This window comes from Atractosteus spatula, chromosome 8 (genome assembly GCF_055471065.1).
Source record: "Atractosteus spatula isolate fAtrSpa1 chromosome 8, fAtrSpa1.hap1, whole genome shotgun sequence".
Lineage (NCBI taxonomy): Eukaryota > Metazoa > Chordata > Actinopteri > Semionotiformes > Lepisosteidae > Atractosteus > Atractosteus spatula.
Window position 1 is genome coordinate 59,892,759 of NC_142713.1, and position 22,421 is coordinate 59,915,179.

The following is a 22,421-nucleotide window of genomic DNA, read 5'->3' on the forward strand; positions in this document are numbered from 1 at the left end:
GCCTCTGGAGCACTAAAGCAATATGTGCTGCCCCTGTTGATCTTATCACTGCTATTGACTTCCCCTTCACCGTGACACATCCCTGAGGACAAAGGAGAGAGCAGACAGAGCTCTCCAGAGCTACAACACCAGCTGCCTGGAGAAGCCACCTTCAAGAGCTCTGTAAAAATTAAACAAAAATACAATTTAAAAAACAATCAAAAGCATGGTATGGCCCCATACAGCAATCTGTTAAGCCTTCCTTTTGGTCATAGATGGCAAGTAATCTGTCCATACATCCTGAAATACAGGTCACACCCTGGACAGGACTCCAGTCCATCACAGGGCACACACAGACACACACACTCACACACCCTGGACAGGACTCCAGTCCATCACAGAGCACATACAGACACACACACTCACACACCCTGGACAGGACTCCAGTCCATCACAGGGCACATACAGACACACACACACCCTGGACAGGACTCCAGTCCATCACAGAGCACACACAGACACACACACTCACACACCCTGGACAGGACTCCAGTCCATCACAGGGCACACACAGACACACACACACACTCACACCCTGGACAGGACTCCAGTCCATCACAGGGCACACACAGACACACACACACTCACACCCTGGACAGGACTCCAGTCCATCACAGGGCACATACAGACACACACACACCCTGGACAGGACTCCAGTCCATCACAGGGCACACACAGACACACACACTCACACACCCTGGACAGGACACCAGTCCATCACAGGGCACACACAGACACACACACTCACACACCCTGGACAGGACTCCAGTCCATCACAGAGCACACACAGACACACACACTCACACACCCTGGACAGGACTCCAGTCCATCACAGGGCACACACAGACACACACACACTCAAACACCCTGGACAGGACACCAGTCCATCACAGGCCACACACAGACACACACACACTCACACACCCTGGACAGGACACCAGTCCATCACAGAGCACACACAGACACACACACTCACACACCCTGGACAGGACTCCAGTCCATCACAGGGCACACACAGACACACACACACTCACACACCCTGGACAGGACTCCAGTCCATCACAGGGCACAGACACACACACTCACACACCCTGGTAAGGACTCCAGTCCATCACAGGGCACACACAGACACACACACTCACACACCCTGGACAGGACTCCAGTCCATCACAGGGCACACACAGACACACACACACTCACACCCTGGACAGGACTCCAGTCCATCACAGGGCACACACAGACACACACACTCACACACCCTGGACAGGACTCCAGTCCATCACAGGGCACACACAGACACACACACACTCAAACACCCTGGACAGGACACCAGTCCATCACAGGCCACACACAGACACACACACACTCACACACCTTGGACAGGACACCAGTCCATCACAGAGCACACACAGACACACACACTCACACACCCTGGACAGGACTCCAGTCCATCACAGGGCACACACAGACACACACACACTCACACCCTGGACAGGACTCCAGTCCATCACAGGGCACACACAAACACACACACTCACACACCCTGGACAGGACTCCAGTCCATCACAGGGCACACACACACACACTCACACACCCTGGTAAGGACTCCAGTCCATCACAGAGCACACACAGACACACACACTCACACACCCTGGACAGCAGTCCATCACAGGGCACACACAGACCAGGGTGAGGTTTTCCCAGAGACCAATTAACCTACCAGTGTGTCATGAGACTGTGGAAGGAAACCCTCCAGAGCACCTGTAGGAAACCCATGCAAACACAATGCAAGCAACTGAACCCAGGGCCCTCCACGCTGTGAGGCAGCAGTGCTAACCACTGCACCACCGTGCCTCCCTTCTCAGTCGCCAGTATTGCAAATACTAGCAGTCCACATGGTGAGTGCCCTCTTTCATTGTGAAGTCGGCAGCCCCTCACGGTTTGCAAGCATTTTTCTCAGGCCATTGGCTATCTCAGCGCTCTTGACTTGATTAAATGAGCTCGTTCTCCCGAGGGAAGCTGTTGTGCTGGCTGGCTTGTTTTATACAGTACACTGACGGTTGAGTTGCATGCTTCTGAGCCTGACCTGCTGTTAAGCCTGCGCTGTTCTGTATTACTCTGTAATCCAGGTAGCTTCTGCAACATGAAGGTTAATACAGGGCAATTCATCTGTCCTGTTAACTCAATGCGCTGATGTGCGTGGTGCCTGTTATTAAACATTAACGGCTCCAGAGATACAGTGCTGGTATCTACAGGCAGCATCAGAGAAATGGCGCGCAACTGATACTGCAACTCCGCTGGTCTTTCCACATTATCTCGATTACCCACTGGCACTGTCCTCGCTGCAGAAACACGTGAAGTGTTCCAGCACGCTTGTCGTTTCAAGCTTTATTTTTAAATTGCTAGTGACTTATAATAATTCCTTACACTTCTATGGCACTTTTCTGGACACTCCACTCAAAGCGCTTTACAGGTCATGGTCCACCACCGCCGGCTCTCAGCAGGGAGGAGAGCAGAGTGATGGAGCCAGTTCAGAGATGGGGATTATTAGGAGGCCATGACTGGTGAAGGCCAGGTGGAAATTTGGCCAGGACACCGGGGTAACACCCCTACTCTTTTTGAGAAATGCCCTGGGTTTTAATGACCACAGGGAGTTAGGACCTCGGTTTTTTCATCTCATCCCAAGGACAACGTCTTCTTAGTATAGTGTCCCTGTCACTAGAAAATGTCGACGTTGTTAGGCTTTTTCTCATTTTTGGGGAAAAAACTTAGAGTCTTCTAGAAATTTTTTCACATGCTTTTGTATCAGAATTGTGTACCGAGACTGGCGTTCTCTGCGCTGTGTTCTTGAGTCAGGAGGGCTTTTTTCCAGCAGTGTTTGGGTTTTAAAAGGCTGTACTTACTGAACCTTAGCTGGCAGCTGGAACGGTCTGAGGGGATCTAGGAGTGCTAATGGATTCTTTCCTGCTTGCAGTAATGGCTCTCTGTACAGTTAAGGCCTTGCCCGTTTCTCTGTAGCGAGCTGGTGTCGTTGTGGGTGTTCTGAGCCAGCATTCTTGTAAGCGATACTGGTTACTGGAGACAGCGGATGTTCTTCTCTCAGTGACAGCTGCTGTAATTAAAGAATGGAACCAAAGTGGATTAAATAAGACTCCGTGATAATAAGCAAAGGGAGGGGGTTGTTATCAATTTGTCTTATTCATGTATCTTTTTTTTTCGGTGTGAAGCAGCTTGCCAGTACAGGCAGGGGAGATTCATTCGTGAATGTGGGGGTCACCGTGTTACAGGAATAACATTTTGTTGAGCTGTGTTTTCCAACACATTGTGTCCTTCTGCAAACCACCTGGAGAAGAATCACAAGTGTACTGGTTAGCACTGCTTCTGCCCATGTCTTGGGGTCCCGGGTTTGAGTATAGCCTGAGGTACCCTGTGTGTGGAGTTTACATGTTTCCCTCCGTCCATGAGGTTGAGTTCCCTCCCAGCCTCCCAGGGTGTGTCCGATTGTTTATTCGGTGTCCCGGTGTCCGGGGCTGGCGTCCCACCTTGTGCCCTGTGCCTGTGGGACAGGCTCTGGGATGCCTTGAATCAGGGGCTTCCTGATAATGCCTGGGCTTCTGCAACGTGTGTCAGGGAAGCTTCCTGCTCCCTCTGTGGACAGTGGGCCGTGCGGGGTGTGGCTGTCCAGGCCAGACGGATCACAGCGGCCTGCTGCTAAGTGGGCTGCAGGGTTTGCTTGGAGAAAGCGGACTGATGGAGAAGCAGTAGACTGGGTGGGGTGCTCCGTGCCAGGGGGTTTCAAATGCAGCTCCGACCTGTGTTGCTGACTCATACAGCCTTAACAGCAAAAATTATCAAGATCCCCCCCCCTCCCCCCCACACACACGCGAACTGCACGGATTTCCTGAGTATTCTGCCCATCCGGCCTTCTCCGCAACACCTGGCGCAGGAAAGTTTGCCCTCCACCCTTTGTGTGCCTGTGACCCCGGACACCACGCTGCTGGGATCTCCTGGGAAAAAGCCCCTCCGATAAATAAAGGGACAATGCAGACCACTTTCTGATGACGCGTTTTGTGTATCTGATGTAACCTTTCTCGTTCTGAAGATGGCTCTTGCGCCTTAAGGGCTTGCTCCTGGTCGTGAGCTGTCTTGAAGCGCACCGGCTGGAGAATGACGGATCTGGAAGCCAGCTGACGGAAACAGGGCGTCAGCCTCCTCTGCCGCCAGGCTTTTCCAGACCTCCTGGAGCTGCACCCTGGCAGCCTGCGAGAGTGCCCCCCCCCCTCGCCCGGAGTCTGCTAGCCCTCCAGCCACCCCTCCACGAACCCGTTTTCCCTCAAGGCAGTGGCGAGGGAGGGCTGATGGCTCTGTGAGTGCAGTTTGAAGAGGGGAGTTCCCCCTGGAAACCTCCAGGAAGGCTCTGTTGCAGGAGGCCTCCTGAGGCTTATTCAATCAATAAACGCCCTGGGGACAAAAGGAAATCACTTCAAAGTCCCCTGGCGATTCTTTTTTAGTTTTTACAACACAGCTTTAATCTGTGACCGTGTTTGATTTGGAGCAGCAGAATGCTGATACGGGCGCAGGTTCACCTCAGCACCTTTGTTGCGAGCTCTGGTAACCTTCATCAAGGACTCTGAGCTTCCCGGGGGGACATTTCTGTGCTTTAAAGAAAAGGGCTGGAATAATAGTACAGTATGCGCAGTGGTGTTGTAGGAGACTGGACTGGACTCCCTGAAAGACAGTGCTGCACATTCCTTCCTCTCAGGACAGAGGGTCCGGCTGAGCTGTGGATGGATCAATTGAACTTGTGCAGGTGTGCAGGCGCAGGAACAGGAGCCGTGTGATGTGTGCAGTAGACAGGCTGCAGGTCTGTACAGTAGGGTCTAGACATTGGTGAAGGTTCAGTGCAGAGAACTGTCACAAATAGCTCAATTCACATATAACAAAGTCCACATATATATGTACACATATTCACATATAACTAAGTCCACCCCATACCAATGCATAATAGACTGCAGTACATAGTATGTATGGTTAAAAGACACAAGTAACCCTCCCTTATATGATAATTAAAGCACCAATGCATTGACTTTAAGTTAATTTAGGTAACATTGATCAACCTAAAGAAACAACACATCCAGCCTGCACTTTCTCTCTCTGCCCCTGTGATCAGCTCTCCTCACTGTAATGAAACCAGATATAAGACTGTCAGAGAGCCTGTACAGCCGCCTCCGGCCTGTCACTCCCCACACTGCTGACACAGAACCTGGAGCATCGGTACAGTATGAAAACAAGAGCATGTTGGGGTGCGGGTGCTGGGCAGTGGGTGCTTGGCCAGGGGGCAGGGAGAGACTCTCACTCGCTATCTGCACTCGTCTCAGGACCCCAGTCTGTTGTGCTGCTAATTTGAAAGTTGTTCTTAACGGCCTCTGGCTCGGTTTCATCCCGCTCTGCTCTTACGAGACACTGTCCACCTGACTCAATCACAACTAAGCAAATTTGCGAATATTAAACTTGATGTGCAGACCCTACTGTATATACTGTGAAGCAGACCTCCGCGAGGTCAGGCCTGAGAGAACGTACCGCTCACACAGCTCTGGTGTGAACAATGTCAAGTTGATAGCGAAGGAATGGCACGCTGTGGAGTGCACTGAATGTACTGTAGGTGAGAGGTTACTGGAGAAAACAATTGATTCTTACATGAAAAACGACAAGAAGACTGAGGCTTCTGTCTTCTGCCCAGGCAGCTGTCCCACTGCTGGTTTCTGTTTCCTGTCCAGCCTGCACACAATTCCCATGGGGTGTGTGTGAGACCCGGCAGCCGAGGTGTCTCATCTAGTTGGATTGCAGCTCTCTTTAGCTCGTGCACAAGGAATTCCAGTTGCATGAGGTGAGGTTTTCTGAGGTGGTTCCTTCTGGAGCAAGGCGTGGCCCACGATGTCCCCCCAGCGTGCCTGCCGGGGACGAACCGAGGGGGTGCATCTCGCCCCGGGCTGTGCTCTGACAGAGCGGGCTTCCCATTGACACCAGATCCTTATCGGCTTGCCGCAGGATAAACCTGCTGAGCAGGCCAGCCCAGTATCACCTCTGAGCTCACCTTTATCAGATGCTTGAAATAGTTGTAGTGCAGCACATGAGGGTGATGATCTTGTCTTATTCTTTTCAAAGAAAGACTGTTTTGCAACGAGAGGTGAAGGAGGACTGCTCTGTACTCTTTGCTTTAATCAGGTGAGTGTCGGTTTTAGAGACTTCTGTTTACCTTTAGTCTGGTTGTCAAGAGAACATTTCAGTCTTGAGACCAGGAGTGCGGGTTTTTATCCCTTCATTCATCTCTTTCTCCCTTCTCTCATCTCCCTTCTCCCATCACTGGGCTCCCATCTCCCTTCTCCTGTCCCCAAACTCCCACTTCCTGGGTCTCTTCCAGCCTGTCCTGTTCCAGAATTTAAAAAAAAGCCACCCTGCTCCTGGTGTGGATATGGTGGGGTGAGAGTGTGTCATTGTGCTGAAATGAGACATCTCTGTGACTGTGGGTCCGACCTTCAGCACTCTCAGAGGGACCCCGCAGGAGGCAGGCGCCCCGGTCTGTGTGTGCCTGGTGTTTATGCACACGCTCTCCTGCTCAGAGCCCCTGAGCAGATCGTGGCGGCGGGTTGCAGTGCATTGTGGTGACTGATGGAAGAATGAGGAGGCTGGCATTTGGCAGCCTGCCTGCCTTCCGTCTTCAGGAGCCCGATGTTGGCAAATGCTTTAGCCTTAAAAGGCGTCCGTTGATTCCAGCAGTGCCAGACCACCTCAGCAACCGCTTCAGTGTGGCTCAGCTCTGAGGAGCACAAGCCCGTGCCGAGGCAACGTGTGTGTTTCTGCAGTGTCTTGGAAAATATCTGCAGCTATTTTGATGCCGAGGAGCCTTGTAGAAGACTATTCTACTGTACCGCAACAAAGGCATAGTGAAGAGACCAGCAGCCCAGGGGCTGGAATTCCTGACGGCTGTACTTTGCAGCCACCCGGAAGTCTGACTCAGACAGCCCTGGCTTGACAGTGTGATACGCCAGCTGCAGCACTAGAAGAAATTGACAGAGGGCCTATTTGGGGATTTTCTCAGTAATATTGTAGTATGATTTTATACAGTACCAATCGGATTTCTTAGTGTTATTGGTTGACCCTCTTAATTCTTGGTGGCTAATTTCTCTTAATATTATCCTCTTAATACGTGTCTCTTAATACGGAATGTTTTTTAGTCACGATGACTGTTTGGGTGACGAAGGCCAGTCTGCTCTGTGTTTCACTGAGGGCTCAGTGCTTGTTTATCCAGACATGAATAGAGCCCTAGGCTGTTGTCTCGAAAGAGCTCATTCTGTGAGTCAAGCCATTTCCCTTGGGAATAAAGATGTTCTGTGGCGGTGACAATCTGAGACTGAACGACAAACTCAGCTGTGGCCGATTCAGAATTTTCAAATGCACAACCAAGCATTACATTAGCAAGTCAATTATTTTTAGCAATGCTCACGGCTGCTGTCCGTTTCCTCGGTGTCTCTACCAACTACAGGGAAGCAGACTGTTGCTGTTCATTGGCCCAGTAATGCTGCTTCAGGATAATCTTCCAGAGGCACTGCGAGGCTGACCAGGGTATACAAAATAAAACTCTTTGCTGGACTGGGCTGCCACTGTGTCAATGGTAGTAATGTCTGCTCTTGGGCTCCACATACAGTATCAATCAGTACTCAGTATTCTCTTATACTGCATCTAAACTGACATAAAGGCCGGTGGAATGCTGATCAGTTCAACCGATCTATAGCTAATTTAATGCAAATGAACTCATGAGCATGAGCACTCGTACATGAGCACGAATGAAGAACATTCACTTCTCAAAACAGGAAAGCTGGCTTCTTGATTAAGTTGTGTAGGTGTTTTTTTCCTATGCCAGATGTGCGGTCGGTTTTAAAAGAATATTCTTTATAGAATGAGAAGCTCCTTGCGTCACATCCTGTGTTCTTTTTGATTGACTTTTCCAGCAAAAAAAAAACGTGTTCTGGCCAGATGTTTCAACTCTGAGTGCTGGAGACATTAAGAGTCAGAGGAAGGAAATGAACACGCCCTGATCTGCTCTATACACCCTCACAAGAGGCTTACTAATGCAGCCCAGGGTGAGAGCAGGACATGTCCCTCTATGATTTCCTTTCTGGCCAGCTTTGAAAGGCTCCTCAGAGGAGATAGGTTGTATTTCCAGGAATAGTATGCAGCCTATTGAGTCCCTCACTGGCACTGCATCCGAAATGAAGCTTCATGTCTACACAGGAGCCCCGAAGCACTCCTGGAGCTTTGTTCTTCTGCCTTGGATCTTGCTGTTCCAAGAGGTGCTCTGTTGGTACAGTATCTCTGGAGGACAGGGCTAGGGTCTGTGCCTTGAGGCCTGGCCAGGCCTTCCTCGACGAGGATGGACATGCAGGACATTTTCCTGAAGGACAGTGCTGACGGCTGATGTCCAGCAGCTAGCAAACTCAGAGCAGCGCGGCCATGGGCATCAAGGGCTCTGAGCCCCGAAGCAAGGTCGTGGAAGCACATCGCCAGACTGCCTTCATCTTGATGTCTGCAGTCGCGGCTGGCCGCGTGCTGCTAAACGGAGATATCACTGCTGTTTCGGTACCGGCGGTATCCGACCCCCTGTCGTCGCAGGCTGCTGCTGGTCGGCCCCGTGGAGACAGAGGCCATGGGGAGGGTCTATGCTTTCCCCTTCTCTTGCAGGCTGGCTCCCTTAGGGAAACACAAACAAAACGAGATGGCACCTCCTCTTGTTCCCAACTCAAAACTGGCACCAGCCGCCCGAGGCTACTGATATCCTTGTGCAAAGAGAGATTTCTGTAGAGTAAATGAATTTTGCTTTTAGTAAATAGGAGATTGCAGAGTACGTAGCAATGCGGTGGTAAGAGGCAATGACGTCTGGAGATGTCAGAACACACAATCTTATAAACCATCTTCATTTTTCCTACAGCGGTAATTGGTAGCAAATCTGCTATTATGTATTCTCATAGATTTAAAACAAATATGTCTTCAATTTAACGAATCGTTATGCCTATATTGGCTTTCAGTGGTCCAGGATTTCTGAATGGTTGTGTTGTCCAGTTGAGTGGACGTACTTGGTGCCCTGGGCACTGTCCAGCAGTGCAGCTCTTGATCACTAAGAGTAACAGCGCAAGGTATGCAGAGAGAGAAGGGAGGGAAAGGCGTGACTGGAATATTGGGTAAATGAGTTTATATGGACTTCATACAGCAGAAAGACTCTCGTTTGTAACCTTGTTTTTGTTCTTACGATGTCCTGATTAACAAATGGCACCACACTGTGCAGCAGGCTACTGACTGAAATCCATTTATAGATGTCCTTTACAGGAGATGTAGGGTAATCCACGTGATCTGGTGCACTATGGGGATTGAGCCCCTAACAGTCCACAAGTTTCTTCTTTGATGTTGAAGGTCTCCGTTTCTGTTGAGTCACATTCGTTCCAGTGTATTGTGTTATTACTTCTCCCATCAGAGACGTTTTCTTTATCGATAAAGAGGTGACAGGACAGAAAGAAAAGCGAAAACAGTGTTAACCCAAACCCTAACCCTGATGTTGTGACTTCGTGGTGAGATTGTACTTTTCCCCTGATGTGTAGAGCTTTCATCTTGTTTTCTAATCACTTCATAAGTATCAGGAAGAATTAAGAGCAGAAAAGGGCATTTTAATGAAAATATCTTTTTTTCCATTATGTTATGTAAAAAATATGTTTTTTTTACTGTATTTTATTGAAGAGGACATTCTCACATTGTCTTACGTAGGGCAAAAATGTGTTTTGACACTTATAGGCTAAAATGAATTTCCGAATTAATACCATGGTGATATTTAAGGCTTCATGTTTCCATGTGAGCTATAGGATAGGGCTTCACTGTGCTTTTAGCAGTTTTGCATTTGCAGCCTGAGGCTGAAATTCACATGTATAGAACCCACAGCACACTGCACTCAGCACTCTGCAAGCATTCACAGAGCACAGCATGCACTCAGCACTCACAAGAGTGCATTTGCAGCAGATTTTCAAGCAAGAAAATGTGCTTGAAATAGCTTTGGTCTGGCGATTAATGTTACCCAGGACTTACCCAGAATTGTACCATTTTAAGTACAATTGCCAGTGATGTGTAAAAGAGATAATATCAAGCTACCGGTCATGGTGTGTCCTATAGTTAAAAAGCAGTTACAATAGTTTAGCAATGCAAGACATTTCATATCTTTCTTGTGTTTAATTCTGAATCTTTCATGTTGTTGCATGATAAAGGTAAAGTCTTTATAGAAGGACCTGACTAGATCAGGCACCGCGGGTACTTCAGATCAGGTCCCGTCAGCCCTGCTGGCTCTAGCGTGTGTGCAGACTGGAGTGGTGGCAGGAAGCTGTTTGCTGCTGTGGGGTTCCTGTGTGCTGTAGTGACTCACTGTGGACCTGGTGGTGAGAATCAGGGCCGCAGGAGCTCAGCTCTGCCTGACTGCCAGGGGACAGCATGAGAACAGTCCCAGCAGCACTGCAGCATCACACAACACACACGGAATCATTGCCGAGCGATTGCTCCTTCATCTTAGATGTGATCTATTCACTTTCACATCAGAGGAACTCATTATTGATTTTTTCTCACAGAAAAAAAAAATGTTTTCTCCAAATACAACAACATAAAAAAGAAAGACAACGTTTCGCCCACCCCATGCAAAAACCTCTCTCCCGCCCTCCTCAGCGGGTCAGTTGTCCTGGTTTCTACCTAAGGAGAGCAAAAGTACAGCCCAACAGCTACAGTGGAGACCCCCTGCTACAAGGCTCTGACTGCACCACCAGTGCTTCCACTGTGCTCTCTGTGGCATCATGGCTCCTCAACAGGGACCTGATGGGTCCATACAGAGAACATCAGACTGGACCCAGCACAGCCAGGACCAGGACTGTGGAGGCCCTGGACTCAGACCCACAGGCAAATCAGTTTCTGATGAGATTAGAGTCACCGTCCAGCAGAGTCAGAGTACCGGGTGCAAACCGGGAACAAGGACTACAGTATGTTGAGCGTAATGGACGGACAGGGCCTTGTTTCCTGACCCTTACCGCTCTGAACACTGCCAGACCACGCCGAATAGTGCCAGCAGCGTGCTGGGGGACTAGCAGCTGGCTTCGTGAGGGGTCAAGCTCAGGCACAAGGCTTGATGGACCTTCAGAGGATAATCATTTTACACTTAAGTAATGCACACTAAAACCATTGAGGTGATGAGCAGTAAAAGACCCTCTTTTAGGGGGAACTTAAGCAAAAAATATTTGCGTAACACAAGAACTCTGAAACAGAGTTGGTTGGCAGTTGGGCAGAATGAGAAGAAACGAGCGCAAGGCATCCTCTGTGCTCCAGTAACACAGATTTGAGGCTGCCGGAAGACTGCTCTGTGGAGTCAGTGTTAATAAGGTAAGACGCATGTGAGTTAATTATACTGTGCAAGATGGGGTTTCAGGAGACTGAAGACAGCTGCTCTGAATCTCAAGGTTGTCTGTATTCCAAGGTCCCCTGGTAGATCCATGTCACAAGTGACCCAAATATCGTTGCTCTCTTTTTGACCTATTTACAAATCTGTGCACTATCGGCTAATGCTGTTATCTGGGCAATGAGGGAAAAGGACGTATTAAAATCTGCAGTTAAGACGGGTCCAATACAAACCCTGGATATTTCTGCAGAATGATCTCGTATTCTTCTTTTGTTTTTTTGAATGGATTCTAATTTTTCTCAGGCGGGTACATTAATCTGGTGTCCGGCTCTCGCTGTAATCTGTGCCCAGGAAAGCCCAGATTCAATGCACAGATCTCTCTCTGACATGGCTTGTTTAGGAATCTCAATGTTTCAGGCCTGGAAAATAATTCCAGCTCTTGTTTATTTTAATTCTGCAGCAGTAAAAAGGAACTCAAGACACTACCTCACCAAATCATTTCAGCTGTCGCCTTAATGTCCCTTGTTTTGTCCAAACGCTGTGATAGCAAGGCTATTATTTTTGTGTGTGGGCATAGAGTGGTCGAGTTTTCTCGTACAGAGAAATAACACTAACACAATAACACTGGCAGCCTTGACTTAAAGATAAGACACAGCAGACACAAGCACGGTGGTATCCAGTCTTTGTGCTTCCTGCAGGGCTTGACATAGACGATTGCGCTAAAGGCTGTTTATAAGTCTATTATCGCTGCTATGTTATGAAATTGTGTTCTGTGTTGCTTGTTTTGCTGGGGCAGTGCTGACCTCAGTGTGTGCAATGGAACAAGTCGCTGATAGTTCAACAGATGTAAGGCTGCGTACGAAAGATGTCTCCTTTAATTCTGCGGATGATAATGTAGGTGTGCTTTTGATAATTTCTGAAAAAACAGAGAAGCACTTGAGGCATCCTGTTGGGTTTTTCGGAAATTCTCCCGGCTGAGCATTTCAGACTAAAATATGTGCGGGACAGGTCACGAGATCACGAGAAAGAGGATCACACTTCCTGTAGTCAAAATGATCATTTTATAGAGAAAAACAACGATACAAGGCGAGAAAGCAAATTATCGGACATGCTGGCACCAGGACAGGGCTGTAATACATGTGATAAGATCCCAGATGTCCCAGCTGGTTTCCACACCAGGATAGCAGGCATCCCAAATCTGAGCAGTTGATTTCTGGGGGGTAAGGGGGGGGGGGGGGGTCGTCCCTTCCGTGAGAACTTGCAGACCCCCTTGAAAACAAATCACAGCTACTGTGTATAATCGAATAATTCGCTGATAGATACTATAATAAGATACAATAATATATTTGAAATACACTATAGATAGCTCACCAGTCCAGCTGCATAATCTCACTTTCTTTTCAAACCTTCGTTTGTACAGAAATGCGGCTCTGTACATATTATATTATATCATTAAATAATTCGCTGATGATTTTTCGGACCGGGGGTGTCGCCAACAGAAAACTTTGGGAGCGGGGAGGTGATTTTTGGGAGATTACGGATCACTTGCGGGAGTCAGGGAGGAGTGAGCTCTTCTTACAGGTTGAAAGCAATCAATAGGCACTGGAATGTGCTGAGCCTGATTCTTCAAGTGGAGATTAGTATGAAATGAAGTGATCATTTGGGTATATTCCTGGATGCAGTATTGACAGCCTCTGAGAGGCAAGAAGCACTGACCTTACGTTAATGTTTTCCTTTGTTGGTATCATTAAGTGCCTCCTATAAGGCCTGGGAGCCTGGCCATCACTGCCCCAGACACAACTGGATTAATTGCTCTGAGTAAAGCCCAGGCACAGCACAGTCCATTGCGTTCTGGCCATTAGCGAACAGATTGATACCATTAAAAGTCGATAAAAACATAAAATAAAATAAAAATGCGAAGGCTGTAAATCTGAACGTATAGACCTGGAAAAAGGCGCCTCCTGCACCTCCCAGGCAGACTGCTGCAGGATCCCGTGCGCCAGCGTGTCAGAGCTGGTTATACCTGGGAAGCGGTTTTCCAGCTGGAGTGGGGAATTCCTGGGGCTCCCCGGAGCCGTGCGGTGCGGTGGTCAGGGCGTGGGCCACAGGGGAGAGAAGCCCACCCTGGAGGGCTCTCCTGCCTCCTTCTTTCTCGGACCTGGTCACGCCCCCCACACGGTGGTGGAACAGGGGAAACTCTGAAACGGCTGACTCATCCCCTGCAGAGATTTCAGTTTCAGTTTGTTCTGGTTTGGCACGGTCGTTTCGGGAATGCCCTGATTCATTTTACTGCACCCAGCTTAACCCTGCGGTGCTTTTTCGCTCTTCAGCTGCAGCACTAACTCTGTCATTTGCAGGTATTTACTTGATCATAAATACACAAGTCTCTGGGTTTGTACTCAAAAGGTTGTGGATTCAAATTCTGAAAGAGATGTGGTTTTTGTGCCCTTGAGTATGGTGGCTCCTGCAGATGGCTTCAGCACATGTAAGCAGCTTTTAGCGACCAAATAAATATTAACATTCTGCTTTCGCATTGATGTAGCAGCTGGCCAGTTCCAAGCAATTTCAAAGTCCTGCTCTGAAACTGTTCTGTTGTCTAGCTGAAAGGGTTTTTTTTTCCACATCCAAGGGTAGAGCAGATGAGATTGGCATAATTAGGAATTTAAACTTGGCTGATTGGGTTTTAATTGCATTTTAGTCGTCATTTAACATTCTCTTGCTCGGAGCTCTGTGAGCACTGTCCCTCCACTGCCGTACGCCTGTGAGGCCAGGAGAGTCTGGGCCTGTCTGCTCTGCCTGCCAGAATCTCAACAGGGCTTGGAGCAGTCTGCTGAAAGACTCCCGAGAAGGTTCTCCTTAACATAATGGGGTTATTCCGAAACACAGAGCTTCTAAATGCTGTTCTCTATACAGCCAGGCTCAGGGTAATTGTTCACATTTGCAGAATTGTGGCACTGCAGTTCTTTTAGTGTAGCAATTCTTTTAATTGGACCCTTAATTACATGTTTTCAGTGAATAACCACACTTCCGTGTTTAACATGATTAAGGCAAGTGAAAACTCCTAACTGTTTTTAGTTTGAGAGCTAAAATAGAATTACTCTATGAGTGTTGCTGCACAGTCACTGGTGTAGAAGTGTGTTCAGGTTAGGAGAGCTGTACAATTGGTCTTGCAGTGCTGGGGTCCTGTGTGTGTTAAGGTCAGGATAGCTGTGCGATTGCTCTTGTATTTCTGTGGTCCTGTGTGTGTTCAGGATGGGAGAGCTTATGATTGCTCTTGCAGTGCTGGGGTCCTGTGTGTGTTCAGGATGGGAGAGCTTATGATTGCTCTTGCAGTGCTGGGGTCCTGTGTGTGTTCAGGTTAGGAGAGCTGTATGATTGCTCTTGCTTGCAGAAAAGCAGAGCCCTTCTCTCTGTGTACGCACAGTGCTGTCCTTCACCCCTCTGAACAACCTGCCCCACCATGTTGTTCAAGTCGGTTTCCTGGTTCCCTTCAAGAAACAGCTGGCTTAGATCCTGGGATGAATTAACGACACACTACCAGACAGGCTAGATGGGTCAAAAAGCCTCTAATTTGTAATCAAAGGCAGGTGCGCCCTATCCTACCCTTTGAAAGAGTCATTTCTTCACCCAAAGAGTTGTGGGAGAATGGGGGAATGGAATCCTGGATTCTTGAGAGAAATGGCTGGATGAGATCCTGGGGTCAAGTAGCTGCTAGCTGCCAGCTGGGCTGGGTGGGCCTGTTGCCCTCCTGTCGTTGGTGTAACGGGAGCCGATCCAGGCTCCCATGAAGCGTAGTTCAGGACCCTATGCAGACGGTATAATCCGGAAGTAAGTGGAGAAGGACAACAGGGAAAAGACGTAGAGGATCAGGACGGGTTGACAGACAGGGGGGCGTGACGACGGTGATCCGGTGCTCGGGGGGCGTGGCGCAGTCCAAACAGTCCAAGGGGGAATCCGGGGCGCAGTCCACGGTCCAGGAGCCATCCGAGACGAGACAAGCAAGGTTAAAATCCGGACCGGGATCCGGAGCAGGGACAGGGTCAGGGACTAAAACCAGGGTAGCGAGGCCAGGCGCTCCGAGTCCCAGTCTCAGACGGTCAGGACGTCGTGATGAAGCCGATGCCGTCGGGTCTCTCCTGGACCCGCTGGTAGGCGGGCTTCCGGGCGTCCCTCTCCCAGTGCTGAGCCAGGAATAGCGGGAGCGGTGGGCTTAAATAAGGAGACAGAACAGGGGGCAGGGGCACATAATCAACTAAAATACGAAAGGGCCAGAGCGCCCTTAAGAGGAGGGATGACAATGGTGACAGCTGGTAACCTCTCCTGTGTTGCTTGTGCACAGGGGCTCTTGGGAGCAGGCCGGGATCAGGATGACGGAGAGACAGAGCGGCATGGCGTCCATCGCGGACTACTATGCAGGCAAGAACGTGCTCATCACGGGGGCCACGGGCTTCATGGGCAAGGTGCTGGTGGAGAAGCTCCTGCGCTCCTGCCCTGAGGTGAAGGCCATCTACATCCTGGTGCGGCCCAAGGCTGGCCAGTCCATGCAGGAGCGGGTCCAGGACATGCTGAAGAGCAAGGTAAGAGACCCGGCCCAGTCCGACCGGTTCCAGGAGCTCACTCCCGTGTAATAAAGATGCGCGGAATCTGGTACTGAATGAAATACAAAAGGCAAAAAAAAAATTTAAAAATGACAAAAACATCAGTTAATTCCTGGCTAGTTTTTGTGATTCACAGGTTCCTACAATGTACAGTATGATACTGAAATAACATACATAAGGAGGCATTTTTTGCAATAAATGTTACAATATAAACCCCATTTATTTGTGGCTGGCCACATTTGCTTTCATTTTGCAGAATTAGTCCGAAGTTTTGGGATATCCAATTTACCTTCCAGTTTTTCTGTGTATACCTCCGGACCAAAATGATCTAATATTGTCTTAATCCGAAGGGCAAACATGTGGATTCCATTCTCTTCTTGTTTTAAACAGCGCAGAGTACCCTGAGGTACAGTATTTGGACATGTGTTGTACTACATCAGAAGGTGTGCTCTTTGGTGTCAAGTTGGAAACAAGCAGGACTTTGCAGAAAGGAGCAAAGCAGGTCTAAACTCTTAATGTTTTGTGGTTTTTCAGCTTTTAAACTTTTATGCTAGGCGGACATGAGCATTGCCACAGGAAGAGGCTCGCTCAGCCTTTTATCAGATTTTGTAAGCGTATGGAGATGTGTGGCTTTGCGTTTTCATGCTGTGGCACAAATGAGTGAAATAAGGAGGGATTCCCACCAAAGGAAAGGTCTGGTCGCAGGGTAGCGGTCTCGCGCTGTTCAGTCCTTGAGGGACTCAGAGGGCAGAGGTGCTCCTGTCTTCAACGCAGGCACACGCCGGGGGCCTGGTTTCCAGGAAAGTGACCCAGTCACTGTTTGTTGTTCATTGGTCGTTTATTGTCATGAGCAATTTCACATTTCAGCAAACCTCCTGATTTATTTGACAGGCCTCACTGACCGTACTGACTTCCCACGTAGCCCGAAGTCAGGTAGCCCTCTCTGTGACCCCAGTGGGTGCCTTCATGGGTTTGGCTCTGAAAAGAATCCTTTTGCGGAAAATAAGAGGTGAACAATCTGTGAAAGAAGGGCTGCGGCAAACCTTACAGTTTCGATGGGAGATGTGGCCTATTTCAGCGATGCCACCTCTCTCTCGAGGCTTAATCCCCGGCCTTGTGTAACTCCTACAGCAGGCCTGTGTATAAATAGCCTCTGGAATCGCGTCCTGAGGAGGCGGTGTGAGGTCAGGTCGCGGCCCGCGGCCCGCACTGGGGGGACGCTGGCACACTGACGGCGCTCCAGTGAGCCGAGCTAAGCAGGGCAGGGCCCCGGAGTGACCTGCTTTACAGAGGCATCCTTACTCAGGCAGGGGCCACAGAAGGCTTTACAAGCGCCCTATGTTGTTTCTATTGTTTTTGTTTGGGAATTTAAGGGAAAAATTTACACATGCTGTGAAAAGCCATGAAAACCTGCCGTGCGGGATAAAGTCCGAGCTGGACTGAGATATATACGATGAAAGACGCAGTTCTTAAACGAAAAATGGAGAAAAAGATTGCCATGAATGTGTCTTGGACTCAGTACCTTAAGTGCATAGAAAAAGGGCTGCAGTTTTATAATGCACCTGGTACTTACAAGTCTCTGTTGTAATAGTGCTCCGTATCCCACCATCCATATGAAAACAGCTCAGATACGCCACAAACTCCAGCGCAATGTGCTTGATCAATACGTTAAAAATCACGTTAGCTGTAGTGCAAGAATGCTGTCCCTATTTTTTGTACCAGCGGTTCATGTTTAATTGCCGCCTTCTAGTTTTGAAAGTCCAGCACGGGAGAAACACAAACAAGCAGCAAAGCCTGCAGGCTGACTTTAGACTGAGCGATATCAGAGACATCTCTCTCGGCTCTGCTTGTTGTAGTTTGTAAACAGTTTTCTCTGAAAGAGTGGAAATCTGAAGAATGAACGCAGGCAGGAAATATTCTGTGCACCTGACTCCCATCTCCATCTCTAATAATAATAATAATAATAATAATAATAATAACATTCCTTACACTTACATAGCGCTTCTCTGCACACTCCACTCAAAGCGCTTTACAGGTAATGGGGATCCCCTCCACCACCACCAGTGTGCAGCCCCACCTGGATGATGCACCAGTAAGCTCCCCACAGACCAGCTCTTAGTGGGGAGAACAGAGGGATGAAGCCAGTTCAGAGATGGGGATTAGGAGGCCATGATTGGTGAAGGCCAATGGGAAATTTGGCCAGGTTGCCAGGGTTACAACCCTAATCTTTTCTAGAAACGCCCTGGTATTTTTAATGACCGCAGAGAGTCAGGATCTCAGCTTTACGTCTCATCCGAAGGACAGCGCCTTTTTACAGTATAGTGTCCCCGTCACTATACTGGGGCATTAGGACTCACATAGACCACAGGGTGAGCTCCCACTGCTGGCCCCACTAACACCTCTTCCAGCAGCAGCCTTAGCCTTCCCAGGAGTTCTCCCATCCAGGTACTGACCAGGCTCACATTGCTGAGCTTCAGTGGGCTGTCAGTGGTGAGCTGCAGGGTGATATAGCTGCTGGAGAGGTGAGCCTCTCCAGACTATTCTCTGAGCCCAGACACTTCCTGTGCCACACCTAAAACAGAAAAAGACACAGGGATTAATGTAACCAAATACTGAACACAACAGATTATAAACCAGATGTGCTCCGCCTATACCGGCCTTGCAGCCAAGGCAAAAATGTTTGACTTTGCAGTAAAAAAAATACATAATGATTCGATTGAAAGATTTCCACGCCTAGCACGTTAATAGGCACACAAGTGAATTTCAGCATTGTCTTGTAATGTGGGTGTGCATTCCTGGCAGCTGTGCTAGCGAATTTTGCAGACGGTTTTGGAATATTGATGATCTTACCCCATCCCAGCGGCACTGCGCCCTTGGGCAGCCTGGTGCACGCATCACACAGAGACAAAGGTCTTCAGGTCCCGCAACCAAGACAAACAGTGGAGCTCTACATGCAGACAGGGTTTAAAAAGGAAACAGCAGGCAGATTAGGTGGGAAAGGTACGTGCATCTTTGACATTCCGACAACGCCAGATTTTTTGTGGTGCTTGAAGTGGGTCCCACCCTTAATGTGCAGCACAGTGAGATCCTTTGGGATGAAATGTGCTCTGCAAATGCAATGAATGATTATGAAAAAAGAGGCAAATGTTGTATGAAATTTAGAGTGGAGGTTTTTTTTAGAAGCACTTCAGAAAGTCCAGAGTGAAAGCCTTTGTCTCCTTCTTACAGGTTGTACAAAATCTGTTTTAGCAGAACTTTCACAGCAGTTTGCACTTCGTCAGCCTGAACACTAGAGGGCGTAACACATGAGGTGCCCAGGCATGGTTCTCCCTCACCTCAGGGTACACGCAGGGCCCCCTGGGGGCTGGACTGAGCCTCAGTGGTCACTACAGCAGGGAGAGGCCTGTACAGCGGTTTGTGACAGATGCACATTTCAGTGACGGGCTGAGTTGGTGGGGCTGGGACCTGCACGGCGCCACAGCGCTTCGTCATCTGATTCTTCCACTGGGCACAGCAACAGTCCAGCAGGTCCTCGAAACCACTCTTCTGAAGCTTTTGAAAGACACTGACACCAGGAAATCACCTGGAGTACTGGGAACGGATGGAACAACCCCTGCCTCCGCATTTTTGTCAGGGAAATATGGACTCTTAGTTGCCTAGCTCCTGCCTCAAAGAGATGTGCCTCCTAAATGAAAATGTAAGAAAGTGTCTCCAGACATCTTCCTCCTGGTCAGAACTCTTTCACAGGGCAGCAGCAGGAGCAGCAGTCCTGCTCTCTTCTCACAGGGCTTGCCATCCCAGTGATTATGAAGCAAGGCCCCTGAACCGTCCTCTAGGTGAGACCCGTTGCCATGCACAATGTGGAGCTTTTCTGTGTCATGTGACCTCTGCTGTCCAGCAGGGCCCCTAGTTCAGGGCTGACTTGCTCCTGTCCGCATTGCACCATGGACCAGCTGGTGCCACTCCAGTCCTCCATGCTGTGAGCGCCGTGGGGCTCCTGCTGACCTCGGACTCGCCGCGGCCGCAGGGAGCCTTCTGGGATGGCCGAGCGGACAGCGAGAGCGCTGGGGAACGGGGGGGGGGAGCAAAAGGAAACAGTTTCGGGATTTGTGCTGACAGGAGCAGCTCGGAGGAGGTAATGAGGTGTCACCCCAGGGCTGCCAGACAGCAGCAATCACAGGAGGCAGGCAGGCCCTGCATTTTGATCACATCTCTGCCCCTTCTGTCAAACCGAAAGCGCAGCTGAGATTTCCTTCAGTTTGTATAAAGCAGCACTCCAGCCCTGGTACGGACAGCTGCAGGAGCTTCTGGTATTCCAATTCCACTTGGATCAGTTGTTGGCTTTATTATCCAAGATTAATGTACAGTAATTCTCGGCCTCTGAATGAAGATCCTGAGGGACTGGGAATCACCAGGAACCGGACCAGACACTACAGGTATAGATTATGCTAAAATCGTCTGATTCGTCCCAAGTGCATGAGGTATTTTTTCAGTTATTTTTAAGTGAAACCTCAGCTCCTGTTAGTCTTTTGTCCAGCAAGATCACAAGAAGTGTACCTGAAGAACAGATCTTCTTTTTCATTTTAGCTGGAAATGAAATCTTTAGTTTCTGAAACCTGCTCCTTAGCAACACCTTCAGGCACTGTGACTTAAATATTAGGGCTTAATGAATGATTTTGACTTTAATATTAGATATTAAATATTACTTAAAGCACAGAACTAATTTCCTTCCATAAAAGCAAACTTCCACCATGACAATCAAACACAGGTGCAAAGCACTTCATTCACAAGATTTCTTTTTAACTGTGGTCTGCATTGACCAGATAGCTCAAATTGTTTGAGCGGTTTACAATTCCGCACAGAGAAGACCTGTTTCTCTACTAATGCTGTTTCGGGTTTACAGCCCTCTGGGGCCACAAGATCAGTGCTGCAAACCAGTAGCGTAATGATATTTTACATCTGGCACTCTTCACAGTATAGGGTCACTTAGGAGTGGACACACAGGCTAAACTGGAGCTGGTCCAGTGGACACCCAGGTTATACTGGAGCCAGACCAGTGGACACTCGAACTATACTGAAGCCAGACCAGCAAACAACCAGGTTATACTTGCAGACCAGTGGACAACTGTCCTATACTGGATCCTGACCAGCAGACAATCTTGCTATACTGGAGCCAGACCAGTGGACTCCTAGGCTGTACTAGCCCTGCACCAGTGGACAGCTGGGCTTAGCTGGGTGTTAAGTATGAGGCTGTGATCGGGGCTGTATTGAAAGATGAGGCAGAATACCCTCCCTTTTCCTGCTGCTCGGTATCAGTTCGATAACGGTGCACCGCGAGACAGAAAAGGCCGGTGTGCTAACCTCTCCTTCTGTACAAGGGGCCCGAGCTTCCAGAGATCTACATCATGTGTCAGTTGTAGGCCTAGCATGTGAAAGCTACTGTCTGAGCTCCTTCTTCAGCATCTCATGTTAATTTCAGTTTTCTAACGATGAGGCCTAAATCCTTCTGAAACTCCAGATGTAGCAGGAAGGGGAACTGTGAGTTTGTCAAACTGGGCCAATTAAAGGTTTTAGGGGCCCTGAGACTTTTAATCCCATGCTTCCATATGGTGACAGGGCCTGTCTGTATTTAAGGGAAAGCTGTCCTTCGGGTGGGATGTTAAACCAAACTCCAGGTCCTAATTCCTTGGTCATTACAAATCCCAGGACACTGTTTGTAAGAGGAGAGGTGTAAACCCTGGCATCCTGTCTAAATTCCACATTGGGCTTCTAAAATTTAATAATCCCAAATTCTCTTAATAATCCCAAATTCTCTCTCAATTTAATCGCTGAAGAAATGTCTCACTCTCCCCCCTGTTGTGGTGTGTAGCAGGGCTGCTGCTGCACAATGACTGCTGGGATCGCTGAAGAAATGTCTCACTCTCCCCCCTGTTGTGGTGTGTAGCAGGGCTGCTGCTGCACAATGACTGCTGGGTGTCACCCTGATGGAGCTGCACTATGACGGTGGATGAGCCGAGTTCCCACCTATGTGTAAAGTTCTTTATGATACTTTGGGATGATAAATGTGCTATAAATGCATACAACTATAGTAGCAGTTAAACGGCATTTTAGGAAAGGATCTTAGGATTTTACGGAACAAGTATAAAGACAGGTGGCACGGTGGCGCAGCGGTTAGAATTACTGCTGGCAGTGCTGGGGCCCTGGATCCACTTTCAGACCCGTCTGTGAGGAGCTCGTATGTTCTCCTTGTGTTCACGTGGGCTTCCTCGGGTTGCCCCGGTTACCTCCCTCAGTGCAAAGATGCGCTGACA

At 48.9% G+C, this 22,421-nt stretch overlaps 1 protein-coding gene across 1 annotated transcript in view; it reads left to right on the forward strand.

Annotated features, from left to right (window-relative positions):
• The window catches only part of LOC148829952 (fatty acyl-CoA reductase 1), an 82,263-nt gene that overhangs the window by 16,686 nt on the left and 43,156 nt on the right, over nt 1-22,421 (forward strand). Inside the window, exon 2 of the mRNA XM_088922618.1 lies at nt 15,852-16,089. Coding sequence (XP_088778744.1) covers nt 15,880-16,089 — 210 coding nt within the window. The 5' untranslated portion in view covers nt 15,852-15,879. The remainder of the gene's footprint in view (nt 1-15,851; nt 16,090-22,421) is intronic.